This window comes from Bos indicus x Bos taurus, chromosome 24 (genome assembly GCF_003369695.1).
Source record: "Bos indicus x Bos taurus breed Angus x Brahman F1 hybrid chromosome 24, Bos_hybrid_MaternalHap_v2.0, whole genome shotgun sequence".
NCBI classification, from domain to species: domain Eukaryota; kingdom Metazoa; phylum Chordata; class Mammalia; order Artiodactyla; family Bovidae; genus Bos; species Bos indicus x Bos taurus.
The window spans coordinates 8,383,804-8,397,429 of NC_040099.1; the positions used below are offsets into that span (position 1 = coordinate 8,383,804).

The 13,626-nt window shown below is 35.2% G+C and overlaps 1 protein-coding gene across 1 annotated transcript in view; it reads right to left on the reverse strand.

The window, feature by feature from the left end:
- Positions 1–13,626, reverse strand: part of CCDC102B (coiled-coil domain containing 102B) — a 277,418-nt gene that overhangs the window by 38,935 nt on the left and 224,857 nt on the right. The window contains exon 8 of the mRNA XM_027525911.1: positions 1,596–1,699. Coding sequence (XP_027381712.1) covers positions 1,596–1,699 — 104 coding nt within the window. The remainder of the gene's footprint in view (positions 1–1,595; positions 1,700–13,626) is intronic.

Sequence of the window (13,626 nt, forward strand, 5' to 3'; positions counted from 1 at the left end):
CGCACTGGTCAGTGGAAGGCCACTGACTGGCCTCTTTGTCCCTGGGGCCTAGAGGTAATGATACAGTCTTTTACAAAGAGACAAACTAGATGATCAGACAAGAGAAAGCTTTCTTTACAAATCGATTAATAAATATTCATTCCCACTAGTGGGAAAAGAGGAAGACCAGGTCTGCTTCTTTGGAAATAGCTAGGTAGGATTACATAATGTTGTTTAAGTAAATTTCTTTATCTAAAAACTAAACACAAATATGAATGACGCAGTAAACTATACTTTATAAGAGTCTCAAATACTCCTCTATGTGCAATTTTGTGCTTTGCTTTTGTTCATGCAACTGAAAGGAAATCACAGCTTTATTTCCACCTGATTTATACCTTGATACTACTTTCCGATACTGGAGGACTTTTCCACAACGTTACTGCAAACTATTTATCCAGATGAAAGTCAAAAGCCCTCTCAGTTTGAGGAACTTGGCTTTTCCTTAACGTCAGTCCCAGGTGATTCGTTACTTTTCTGAGATTATTTGTATCAGTTGGAGTGTAAATCCACAGTATCTGACACCTCTGTCCATTTTTACCTTTTATGAAGAACTATCCCAAGTTGACTGATCTCTCTCTGGGCTGAAAACATTTTTCGCAGAACATACCACTCCTACCATATAGATTATGCGTATGTGTCTTTGTCTATCAGTTACTTAAACCACTGCTTTACTTAAGTACAGTGATTCTCTTATCCACTGTCCAGCGAACTGAATGGCTTACAACTTATATTTTCTTACAAGTATTGTAACTCCTTCTATTTATGTAAAATGTATTCTGAAAGCTCCCTCTGTCTTTCAGAAATTTTATTCCTTTAGAACTAAAGTTGATTTTGTATGATATTTAAACTATCTTTATTATAATGTAACATTTATTAGGACAAATATTAATAAGAGTTAAGCAGCCTATATATTTAAGTTTCTTTTAATGTTTCTAATAACTACATTCTTTTTTTTTTTTTTACTGGAATATAATTGCTTTACAATGTTAGTGCCTGCTCTATAATGAAGTATACATATGTCCCCTCCCTCCTGGGTCTCCTTCCCTCCCCATCCCATCCCACCCCTCTAGGTCATCACAGAGCACCAAGCGAGCCCCCTGTGTTTATAGCAGGTTCCCACTAGCTATCTATTTCACACAGGGTAGTGTGTGTATGTCAATCCCAATTCCCAGTTTGTCCCACCCTGCCTCGCATCCACATGTCCATTTGCTATGCCTGTGTCTCCATTTCTGCCTTGGAAATAGGTTCATCTGCACCATTTCTTTAGATTCCACATACATGCATTCATGTATGACATTTATTTTTCTCTTTCTGACTTAATTTCATTCTATATGGATGGACGGACTCTGGGTCCATCCACATCTCTACTAATGAACCCGTTTCATTCCTTTTAGTGGCTGGGTAATATTCCATTGTATATATGCACCAAATTTTCTTTATCCATTCATCTGTCATTGGATATTCAGGTTGTTAAGGAAATTATGAGGGATAAAACATCAAGATTTCCTTATCTAAGGTCCCAATCTTGAATTCAACATGTTTTATGAAATAATTACCGATTTTGTAAGTGCCTGAGTTTAATTTCCAAGTTTTCATTTGTTTCTTTCTGTTCATTCAAAGATCTCTGGAGCTTATGGATCTGATTCAGGAAATCATCAAGCTGAAAGCAAAATAGAAAAATGCTTCAGGTATGATGACTGAAATAAGAAAATCTCTAAAAACAAGCTCTGTTTTTTGTGTAACACATTCTTAGGCATGAAATTATTTTGTATATATGCATGAATACATAGTAATATTATTCTTAATTATAAAATTAGTTCACATATTTAATAATAAACATCCACATGGACTCTAGAATATTTGGCAGAATCTTTTCTGTCTTGGCATTCTTGCCTTGTTTCTAACATGGGCTCCCCTACCTTATTATTACCATGACTTTGCAAATGGTTCTGTTTTCATGTGTGTATTTATACATATATTTAAGTATAGTATATATATGTGTGTGTGTGTGGTAAGTTGTGTCTGATTCTTCATGACCTCATGGACTGCAGACCACCAGACTCCTCTGTCCATGGGATTTCCCAGGCAAGAATACTAGAGTGGGTAGTCATTCCCTTCTCCAGGGGATCTTTCTGACCCAGGGGTCGAATTTGTGTCTCTTGCATCTCCTGCACTGGCAGGTGGATTCTTTACTACTGCACCACCTGGTAAGTTCATATATATAAGGAACAAAAAGGTACAAACAGAAATATCCTTTAACATGTATTCTTTTAGTTGTTTTTAACTTACACACAAAAAAATGGGTATTATGCTGTTTATAATTATCTGATACTTCAACTGCTAAGACTCATCTACATGAGTGTCTCTCTGTAGCCCTGTTCTGTTTTACACGATTATACTGCACAGTAATGCTAAGACAGTAACCACCCTCTTGTTCATGAGTAGTAGACTGTTTGCAGCCTTGAGCTGCTGTGGACTTTTGCGTGTGTAACTCCTGATGTATATGTGCAATGTAGTCTCTAAAGACATACGTAGGAGAATTTTCAGGTTGTATTTTTTAATGTTGAATTTTATAAAAGATAAAGCTAAAGTGTCTCCCAAAGCAGTTTACTAACTTACCTCCCAAAGGCAATTAGATGGTCCCCTGATTGTCAAGTCCTGGGAAAGATGTGCTCAATGTGAGATGGTAAAACTTTTGCCACTCCTTGCTAAATAAATTAGGGTCAATACCTCTTTATATTTTTATTGGTTCAGTGTCTTTCTCTCATTCCTATTCAGGCCTTCTGCTCATGACCCTATTTGGAGCTCTTTTCTTTTTTCAACCTGTACATGTTTGTGCTGTAATCTTGACACTAACCCTTTGTCAGTTGTAAGTGTTCTGAGTATCTTCACCAAGTATTATCAAGTTTATAACTTATTTTTTCCATTTTATTTAAGAGATCTTTGGGTAAATGTTATTTTACTAAACATTTATCTATTTTCTATTACAGTTGGGATGTATTTAATGATGCTAAAAATACTTCCCTATTCAAAGCTTAGAAAAATATTAATCTATACTGTCAACTAAAATTTGTTAAGGCTTTGTATTTGTCATTTAAGTCCTAGATCAAGATGGGATTAACTTTTCTATATGGTATGAGGTATTGTATTATTGATACAATTTTATTTTTTATCTAAATAAGCACATTGTAATAAACAGTTAATTAAGTTGTTAAGTTGTTAGCCTGAGTGGAGTTTCCATGGGGTAGGTTTTGGATACTTTTACTGTTGTCTTTTCTTCACAAGATCTAGTAACCATATTCATCCAGTTGAATATTTCAAAATCATCTGGACATTTTTATGGATATAGAAACAACTTTAAGACAAAAATCGTATCTCTCCAAAGACTTCTGAGCTGTGGCACTATAGTAAAATAAGGTCAGTGTGATAATTTTGATTATTCTTACAATTTTATTAAATATGAAATCTTCCTTAGTATGTACAGAGTCAAAATATTGCTAAATATGAAAACTGATCCCAATTCTCTGATTCCTTGGCCAGTGTTATTCAAGTTAAAACATTTTAAACAGTAGAATTCTATAGAGTTGAGTTGGTATTATTATCTTCCAGGACTAAAAAGCTAATACAATATTGTAAAGTTTAAAAATAAAATCAAATTAAAAAAAAAAAAAAGCTATTCCTTTTCATAACTTCATGGAGTAATACCATTCTGTAAACCTTTTCCTATCAATTATTTGTGCCCATGAAGTAAACATTGTTAAAGTATATCAAAATTAACTCTGAAATATTTTTTTATTTTTGAATGTCAATCATTGAGACAATTTTAGTAATACCCACACTCTTTTGACATCCACTATTTTAAAGTTTATTTTCTTACCATAAAAGTTCTCTCTTATCTAACCTGTGCAGGTTTTTGTGGACTTCGCTTTTTCTTGTTTCTACTTTATATAAATGTTGAACCAGAATTTTTTTTTTTACAGATCTTCTACATTTCTCTAGTTCTCATTTTTCTGCAGTTAATGTAACATGTATTTAATATATTATGCTTATGTTGGATTTAATCATTGTATTTTACTTGAAGTTATTCAAATCAATAGTGTTATCTATTTTGTTAGAGAAATGTTACAGAAGTATTTATTAGAGTACAAATATCTATGTATTACTTAAAAGTTCTTACAAATTTTAGTTCAGTTCAATTGTTTAGTCATGTCTGACTGTTTGTGACCCCATGGACTGCAGCACGCCAGGCCTCCCTGTCCATCACCAACTCCTGGCACTTGCTCAAACTCATGTCCATTGAGTCGGTGATGCCATCCAACCGTCTCATCCTCTGTTGTGCCCTTCTCCTCCTGCCCTTAATCTTTCCCAGCATCAGGGTCTTTTCTAGTGAGTCAGTTCTTGGCATCAGGTGGCCAAAGTATTAGAGTTCCAGCTTCAGCATCAGTCCTTCCAATGAAAATTCTAGTAGGCCCAGACTATTTAGCATATAGACTAATTTTGCCTCTTCAGTGTTACAACCAATTTCATTATTTAGGGAGGAATCAATGCTCAACATTCATGACTCATTAAATATTTTCTATCAGGATAAAAATGATAAGAATAAAGTAACAGGCTAATAATGATTGACAATTATTATTATGGACTATTAGATTATTTCATATTTTCATACCCTTCCAAATATCTACTTGGAAAAAAACCCATCTATTTGGCATTGCCTGGGACAATTCCCAGATGACTTAATAAATCAATGAGAAATATTACCTTTTTGTATTTTTTTCAGTTTATAAATTTTCATCTTTTATTCTACCCTGTTGGACTTTAGGAATGCCAATGTGGGAAAATATGGGAACTAACTGGATAACTTAATTACAGATAGCTATTATTAGATATTTAAGGAATATTTTGGTACAACAAAGAATAAAGTGTTGAAGCTGAAACTTCAATACTTTGGCCCCCTGATGCTGGGAAAGATTGAGGGCAGGAGGAGAAGGGGACAACAGAGGATGAGATGGTTGGATGGCATCACCAACTCAATGGACATGAGTTTGGGTAAACTCCTGGACTTGGTGATGGACAGGGAGGCCTGGCGTACTGCGATTCATGGGATCACAAAGAGTCAGAAACAACTGAGTGACTGAACTGAAAAATAAAGAGCTTAAGTTGTTTATTATATTTGAAACTGGGATAATCGGAATAAATTTGTAATGCATTTTGGAAATATATGCCAGAAGTGTTGATTCATGTTTTTAAGAAGTTATCATGTATTGAAATGTCTGAAAAATAATATGAGACACACAAAAGCTCTTTTTGCTCAAATATTTTTTATTATGTTCATGAAAAAGTCAAATTGACCTGAATGGTTACTGAAAGTTTCATGTTTAATTATAGTTCATCATTCTGATAGAACATTCTGCTGACATTAAAATGTTTAACTAGGCTTCATAATGCTATTTCATGATATTTAACTTTGGGAAAAAAAACTCACAATATTATGAGTAATGCATTACATTTCTTGTATTAAATAACATATAAAGAAAAAACAAAATGATACAAAATACTGGTGGAAATGTTCTTCTAAATCTGTTAAATTTTTATAAAATTTACAATAAAAAATAACATTTAACTTTAAGGATGTTGAAAATGCCCAATGTGGAATTCAGTCCTTACCTCAAAGACTTGACTCACATCTGATTCTAATCACATGTGCTATGCCGCTTCAGTCATGTCTGACTCTTTGCGACCCTATGGACTGTAACCCATCAGGTTCCTTTGTCCATGGGGATATTCTGGGCAAGAATACTGGAATGGGTTGCCATTCCCTTCTCCAGGGGATCTTCCTGACCCCAGGGATCAAACCCACATCTCTTATGTCTAATCACACATGTATGGTCAATTAATCTACAACAAAGGAGGCAAGAATATACGATGGAGAAAAGAATGTCTTCAATAAGTGGTTCTGGGAAAACTGGATAGCTGCATGTAAAAGAATGAAATTAGAACATTATCTAACACAGTGAACGCATGGAAAGTTGCTTCAGTTGTGTCTGACTCTTTGCTACCCTATGGACCATAGCCCACCAGGCTCCTCTGTCCATGGGATTCTCCCAGCAAGAATACTGGAGTGGGTTGCCATGCCCTCCTCCAGGGGATCTTCCTGACTCAGAGACTGAACCCAGGTCTCTTAGTCTCCTGCATTGGCAGATGGGTTCTTTACCACTAGTGTCACCTGGACTCAAAAGGGATTAAAGCCCTAAATGTAAGACCAGATACTACAGAACCCTTAAAAGAAAACACAGGCAGAACACTTTTTGACATAAACCACAGCAAGATCTTTTTTGATCCACCACTGAAAATAATGAAAACAAAAGCAAAAATAAACAAATGGGATCTAGTTAAACTTACAAGCTTTTGCATAACAAAGGAAAAAATAAGCAATGAAAACACAGCCCACAAAGTGGGAGAAAATATTTGCAAATGATAGGATGGACAAGAGATTAATCTCCAAAATATACAAACAGCTTATGTACCTCCAGAGCAAAAAAATACATTAAAAAAACGGACAGAAGATCTAAATAGACATTCCTCTAAAGAAGACATACAGATGGCCAAAAGGTAAGTATATGAAAAGATACTCAACATCTCTATTAGAGAATGCAAATTAAAACTACAGTGAGGCATCACCTCATACTATTCAAAATGGCCATCACCAAAAATTCTGCGAACACTGAATGCTGCAGAGGGTGTACAGCACGCTGTTGATGGAAATGTAGACTGGTGTAGCCACTATGGCAATCAGAATGGAGGTTCCTTAAGGAGTTAAACTAGGGTACCATCTGATCCAACAATCCTACTCTCAGGCATATATATGGAGAAAACCATACTTTGAAAAGATACACGCACCCCAATGTTCACTGCAGCACTAATTACAATAATCAAGACATGGAAGTAACCTAAATGTCTGTAGGCAGACGAATGGATAAAGAAGATGTGGTACGTATATACAATGGAGTATTATTGAGGAATAAAAAGGAGTGAAATAATGACACTTGCAGCAATATGGATAGATCTAGAGATGATCATATTAAGTGAAGTAAGAGAAAGACAACTATCCTATGATATCACTTGTATGTGGAATCTAAAAAATGATCCCACATACAAATGATTCCACTACAAATGAACTTATTTACAAAATAAAAGACAGTCCTAGAAAACACACTTATGGTTACCAAAGGGGCAGGGATAAATTAGGTTGTAATTAATATATTTATACTATTATATATAAAATAGATAATCAACAAGGACCTCCTGTATAGCACAGGAAACTCTACTCTGTAGAATCTATATGGGAAAAGAATCTGAAAAAGAACAGATTAAATATATGTATATGTGTAACTGAGTCACTTTGAAGTATACCAGAAACAGAACATTTAAGTCAAATATGCTCCAATATAAGATTTTTTAAACACAAAAACAATCTAATTAAAAAACAAAATCTCTATCAAATAAAAGTGACAGAAGTTATTTTCCTCATTCACAGTTATAAATTCTGATATTAAGTAAGGAATGAACTGTTGGTGAAATCTCTCAGAGACTGTGAGCTTCTTGCAACTGCTGCACACGCACACACACACTTTCCCTGTCCCCACTTGTGCACCAGATGCCATCCTCTTTCACCTACTCAAGGACACACATACTTTCATCAATACAGGGTGCTCTCTCATATATTATCCTGTTTTTTCTCTATTTGATCATTCCCATCAGGGACTTTGACTCACTGTTCCTTCTTCCTGGAACCTCTGTTCAACAGTTATCTGGATGATTAACTTTCATTAACATCTTCCACGTATTTATTCAAATCTGAGGCCAGACATCATATTTAATATTGCAGCCTGCACTGAAAACAAGAACACTGCTTTTTTCCTCCAGGAGTCATATGATTTATATATGAATTGTCTTGGTCTCTGTTCACTGGAATGAAAATTCCTTGCAAAAGGGATATTCATTTTATTCATATATAGATTTCAAGTGCTTAGAATAGTGTTTGCATGTATAAAAAGAAGAATAAATGGATGCTGGGTAGGCTAAAGCAACAGATGCCCTTCTACTTTTGTTAAATGTCTTTGCCAAGAAAGACCATAATTTGCAAATTCTATAGCCTTGATGTCCTGAAACTTCCATATCCCAGATAAATTCAGTTCAATATTTATTGTTGAGTATAATATTGTTGAGTATAATAACTGCATTGTTCCAATTGCTTCTCTGGTAAGGCCCCAACCAGTCTGGCTGAAATCTGGGTAGATTCCCCAAAATTTGTGATTCAAGAAAAATATGCTTAAACCATGTATACAAGCTTGATCAAAATGGCAATATAACAAGGTTTGGCTATAGTCTAAGACTTGGTAATATGGAGACAGTGACTTCAACTAAAAAGGACTTGCAATTTATGTAAACTATTTATCTCTATCCTTGAAAAGAGGAAAATGAAATAAAGACGAGAAAAGGAAAGCCTGTTAGATGCTGCAGACAACAGCTCATAGACCCATTTTTATTTTTACTATAAATCCTTACCTAAATTGAACTGCAAATGATTGATAATCAGTTTTGATTCATCTTTCCATTAGTAATGGAGCAGGACCCATTCCCGTCACTGAACTGACATGTTTAGTATTGGGTCTTCTGGCCAGTCTGCTCCAGGGCATCCATAGTGGGGTGTCTTCATAATCTCTCCAGTTCAGGATTTGATTAAGGTAATGAAGGATCGCACAACTTCAGGTAAGTGTTGTTGCTGTTCAGTAGCTAAGTCGTGTCCGACTTTTTGTTGGTAGGACTATAGCCCACCAACCTCCTCTCTCCATGGAGTTTTCCAGGCAAGAATACTGGAGTGGGTTGCCATTTCCTTCTCCAGGGGATCCTCCTGGATGAGGGACTGAACTTGCGTCTCCAGCAATGGCAAGAAGATTCTTTTACCACTGAGCCACCATGGAAGCCCTCAGGTAAGTCACCTGTTAACAAACTCCCTAAACTCATGTAATGAAGTCTTTGTAAGAAATAAGTGAGTATGACAACTTGTTGACTATAAATGATTAGTACAGACTAATTTTCCAGATATTTTTAATTGGAATTGAAATATTCTGAACCACTTAAGGAATATACCACAATATACTGTTTACCTGGAAAAAAAAAACACATCAAAATCAATAGGAACATTTTACTGAAACTTCTGGGTGATCTCTGATGGAAAGTGGTTGTTGCCTTTTGAGAAGTTTGCTAAGTATATAGCTTATGTTACATGATTCTACATATTTTTCAATTTCAGAATTAATTTCAAGTTATCAAATATTGCTATCTATATGAAAATGATGAAATGATTTATTGCCTACTAGGCAATCATCATATGTTTTAAAAATGTGAAACAAGTAAGCTATGCATTAATGTAGTCATTGAAATAATTTGTTGAACTTTGAGGTCTGTAAACTATACATTTGCTAATGAGGTAAGGTAACAGTGCAGTTGCTATAGGGTTCACAAAACTAATATATCTCAACTGAATAATAATTAAACTCTTTAGAGCAAAGGAATGTTCACTTTCTTTTTAAATTTTATTTTATTTTTAAACTTTACATAATTGTATTAGTTTTGCCAAATATCAAAATGAATCCATCACAGGTATACATGTGCTCCCCATCCTGAAACCTCCTCCCTCCTCCCTCCCCATACCATCCCTCTGGGTCGTCCCAGTGCACTAGCCCCAAGCATCCAGTATCGTGCATTGAACCTGGACTGGCATCTCGTTTCATACATGATATTTTACATGTTTCAATGCCATTCTCCCAAATCTTCCCACCCTCTCCCTCTCCCACAGAGTCCATAAGACTGTTCCATACATCAGCGTCACTTTTGCTGTCTCGTACACAGGGTTATTGTTATCATCTTTCTAAATTCCATATATATGCGTTAGTATACTGTATTGGTGTTTTTCCTTCTGGCTTACTTCACTCTGTATAATAGGCTCCAGTTTCATCCACCTCATTAGAACTGATTCAAATGTATTCTTTTTAATGGCTGAGTAATACTCCATTGTGTATATGTACCACAGCTTCCTTATCCATTCATCTGCTGATGGACATCTAGGTTGCTTCCATGTCCTGGCTATTATAAACAGTGCTGCGATGAACATTGGGGGTACACGTGTCTCTTTCCCTTCTGGTTTCCTCAGTGTGTATGCCCAGCAGTGGGATTGCTGGATCATAAGGCAGTTCTAGTTCCAGTTTTTTAAGGAATCTCCACACTGTTCTCCATAGTGGCTGTACTAGTTTGCATTCCCACCAACAGTGTAAGAGGGTTCCCTTTTCTCCACACCCTCTCCAGCATTTATTATTTGTAGACTTTTGGATCACAGCCATTCTGACTGGTGTGAAATGGTACCTCATAGTGGTCTTGATTTGCATTTCTCTGATAATGAGTGATGTTGAGCATCTTTTCATGTGTTTGTTAGCCATCTGTATGTCTTCTTTGGAGAAATGTCTATTTAGTTCTTTGACCCATTTTTTGATTGGGTCATTTATTTTTCTGGAGTTGAGCTGGAGGAGTTGCTTGTATATTTTTGAGATTAGTTGTTTGTCCGTTGCTTCTCTGAAGGCTGTCTTTTCACCTTGCTGATAGTTTTCTTTGATGTGAAGAAGCTTTTAAGGTTAATTAGGTCCCATTTGTTTATTTTTGCTTTTATTTCCGATATTCTGGGAGGTGGGTCATAGAGGATCCTGCTGTGATGTATGTCAGAGAGTGTTTTGCCTATGTTCTCCTCTAGGAGTTTTATAGTTTCTGGTCTTATGTTTAGATCTTTAATCCATTTTGAGTTTATTTTTGTGTATGGTGTTAGAAAGTGTTCTAGTTTCATTCTTTTACAAGTGGTTGACCAAATTCTAGCAACCAGAATCCAACAACACATTAAAAAGATCATACACCATGACCAAGTGGGCTTTATCCCAGGGATGCAAGGATTCTTCAATATCCGCAAATCAATCAATGTAATACACCACATTAACAAATTGAAAAATAAAAACCATATGATTATCTCAATAGATGCAGAGAAAGCCTTTGACAAAATTCAACACCCATTTATGATAAAAACTCTCCAGAAAGCAGGAATAGAAGGAACATACCTCAACATAATAAAAGCTATATATGACAAACCCACAGCAAACATTATCCTCAATGGTGAAAAATTGAAAGCATTTCCCCTAAAGTCAGGAACAAGACAAGGGTGCCCACTTTCACCACTACTATTCAACATCATTTTGGAAGTTTTGGCCACAGCAATCAGAGCAGAAAAAGAAATTAAAGGAATCCAAATTGGAAAAGAAGAAGTAAAACTCTCACTATTTGCAGATGACATGATCCTCTACATAGAAAACCCTAAAGACTCCACCAGAAAATTACTAGAACTAATCAATGACTATAGTAAAGTTGCAGGATATAAAATCAACACACAGAAATCCCTTGCATTCCTATACACTAATAATGAGAAAACAGAAAGAGAAATTAAGGAAACAATTCCACTCACCATTGCAACGGAAAGAATAAAATACTTAGGAATATATCTACCTAAAGAAACTAAAGACCTATATATAGAAAACTATAAAACACTGGTGAAAGAAATCAAAGAGGACACTAATAGATGGAGAAATATACCATGTTCATGGATTGGAAGAATCAATATAGTGAAAATGAGTATACTACCCAAAGCAATCTATAGATTCAATGCAATCCCTATCAAGCTACCAACAGTATTCTTCACAGAGCTAGAACAAATAATTTCACAATTTGTATGGAAATACAAAAAACCTCGAATAGCCAAAGCGATCTTGAGAAAGAAGAATGGAACTGGAGGAATCAACCTACCTGACTTCAGGCTCTACTACAAAGCCACAGTTATCGAGACAGTATGGTACTGGCACAAAGACAGAAATATAGATCAATGGAACAAAATAGAAAGCCCAGAGATAAATCCACGCACATATGGACACCTTATCTTTGACAAAGGAGGCAAGAATATACAATGGATTAAAGACAATCTCTTTAACAAGTGGTGCTGGGAATGTTCACTTTTAATTGAACAGTTCAACTGAGTAACTTGATGAAGTGACACATGGTTCAGATTTGAGAGATTTCCATTTTAAGAAACTATATTTTGGGAAACCTAGAGACACTTTCTCTAAGTGGACCTTATAGTGAATGAAAGATAAAAATTATATTCCCAGTAATTTAAATCAGTTACTTCCCCAAAAGCTTTATTGTCATCTTAGTGACAAAAACAAACAGGAAAAAAAAAATCCAAAAATACCTACCAAGCCAGAATAATTTTCCAAGTGACTATATTTCCTTCTTTTGGGGAACACATGTGGATATATCTGTGAAAAAACCTCAACATTCTTAGCAACAACAAAAGTATAAAAACAGTAATAGAGTTAGAAAAGAAGAATAAATTTGGAGAACTGACACTTTCTCAATTCAGTACTTATGGAAACTGTAGTAATCAAGGCAATGCAGAAGGACAGACATTTAGGTCAGTGGAATAAAAGTATATCAGGAGTCCAGAAAAAAGGTACTACATTTAGGGTCAACTGGATTTTGATATGAGTGTTAAGGTATTTCAATGGGATAAAGAATTATCCTTTCAACAAATAGTTCCAGGACAACTAATAGTCACAAGCATAATTTTGAAGTTGAACTCCTACAAAAAATTAAGTCAAACAGGCTTCTCTAGTGACTCAGCAGTAAAAGAATCCGCCTATGATTCAAAAGACAAGGGTTTGATCCCTGAATCAGGAAGATTCCCCTGGAGAAGAAAATGGCAACCCACTCCACTAATCTTGCCTGGAAAATCCATGGACAGAGGAGCCTGGTGGGCTACAGTCCATGGGGTTGCAAAAGAGTTGGATATGACTTAATGACTATTAATAAACAACAGCTCAAAATGAGTCACAGACCTAAATATAAGATCTAAAACTATAAAATGCTAGGAAAACAGGGGAGTAAATCTACAGGGCATTGAAATATTCAATCTTCTTTTACATAAAACACCATGAGCACAAGCAACAAAAGGAAAAAATAAACAAACTGGACTTGATTAAAATTATTTCTAAAAGTTTCAAATTAAACTATCAAGAAGTTGAAAAGTTAATATACATATCAGAAAGTATTTACAAATCATGTATCTGAGAAGGGGCTTGCATTTAGAATATCAAACAGAACAAATCAATTTTTTAAAAATGGGCAAAGAACCTGAATATAAATTGTTCCCAAGAAAATCTACAAATAATCAAAACTCATTAAGGAAATTCAAATCAAAACCACAAGAGGATACCACTTTACTTCCATGATGGTGGTGTAATAAAAGATGAATTCTGATAAGTGGTGGTGAGAATGTAGAGGAATTGGAACCCTCAAACATTGCTTGTGAGAATGTAAAATGGCACAGTCACTTTGGGAAAGAGTTTGGTGGGCCTTAAAAATGTAAACACAGTTACTATATGATACAGCAATTCCAAAGGAAATAAAAATGTACATTTACACCAAAGCTTGTAA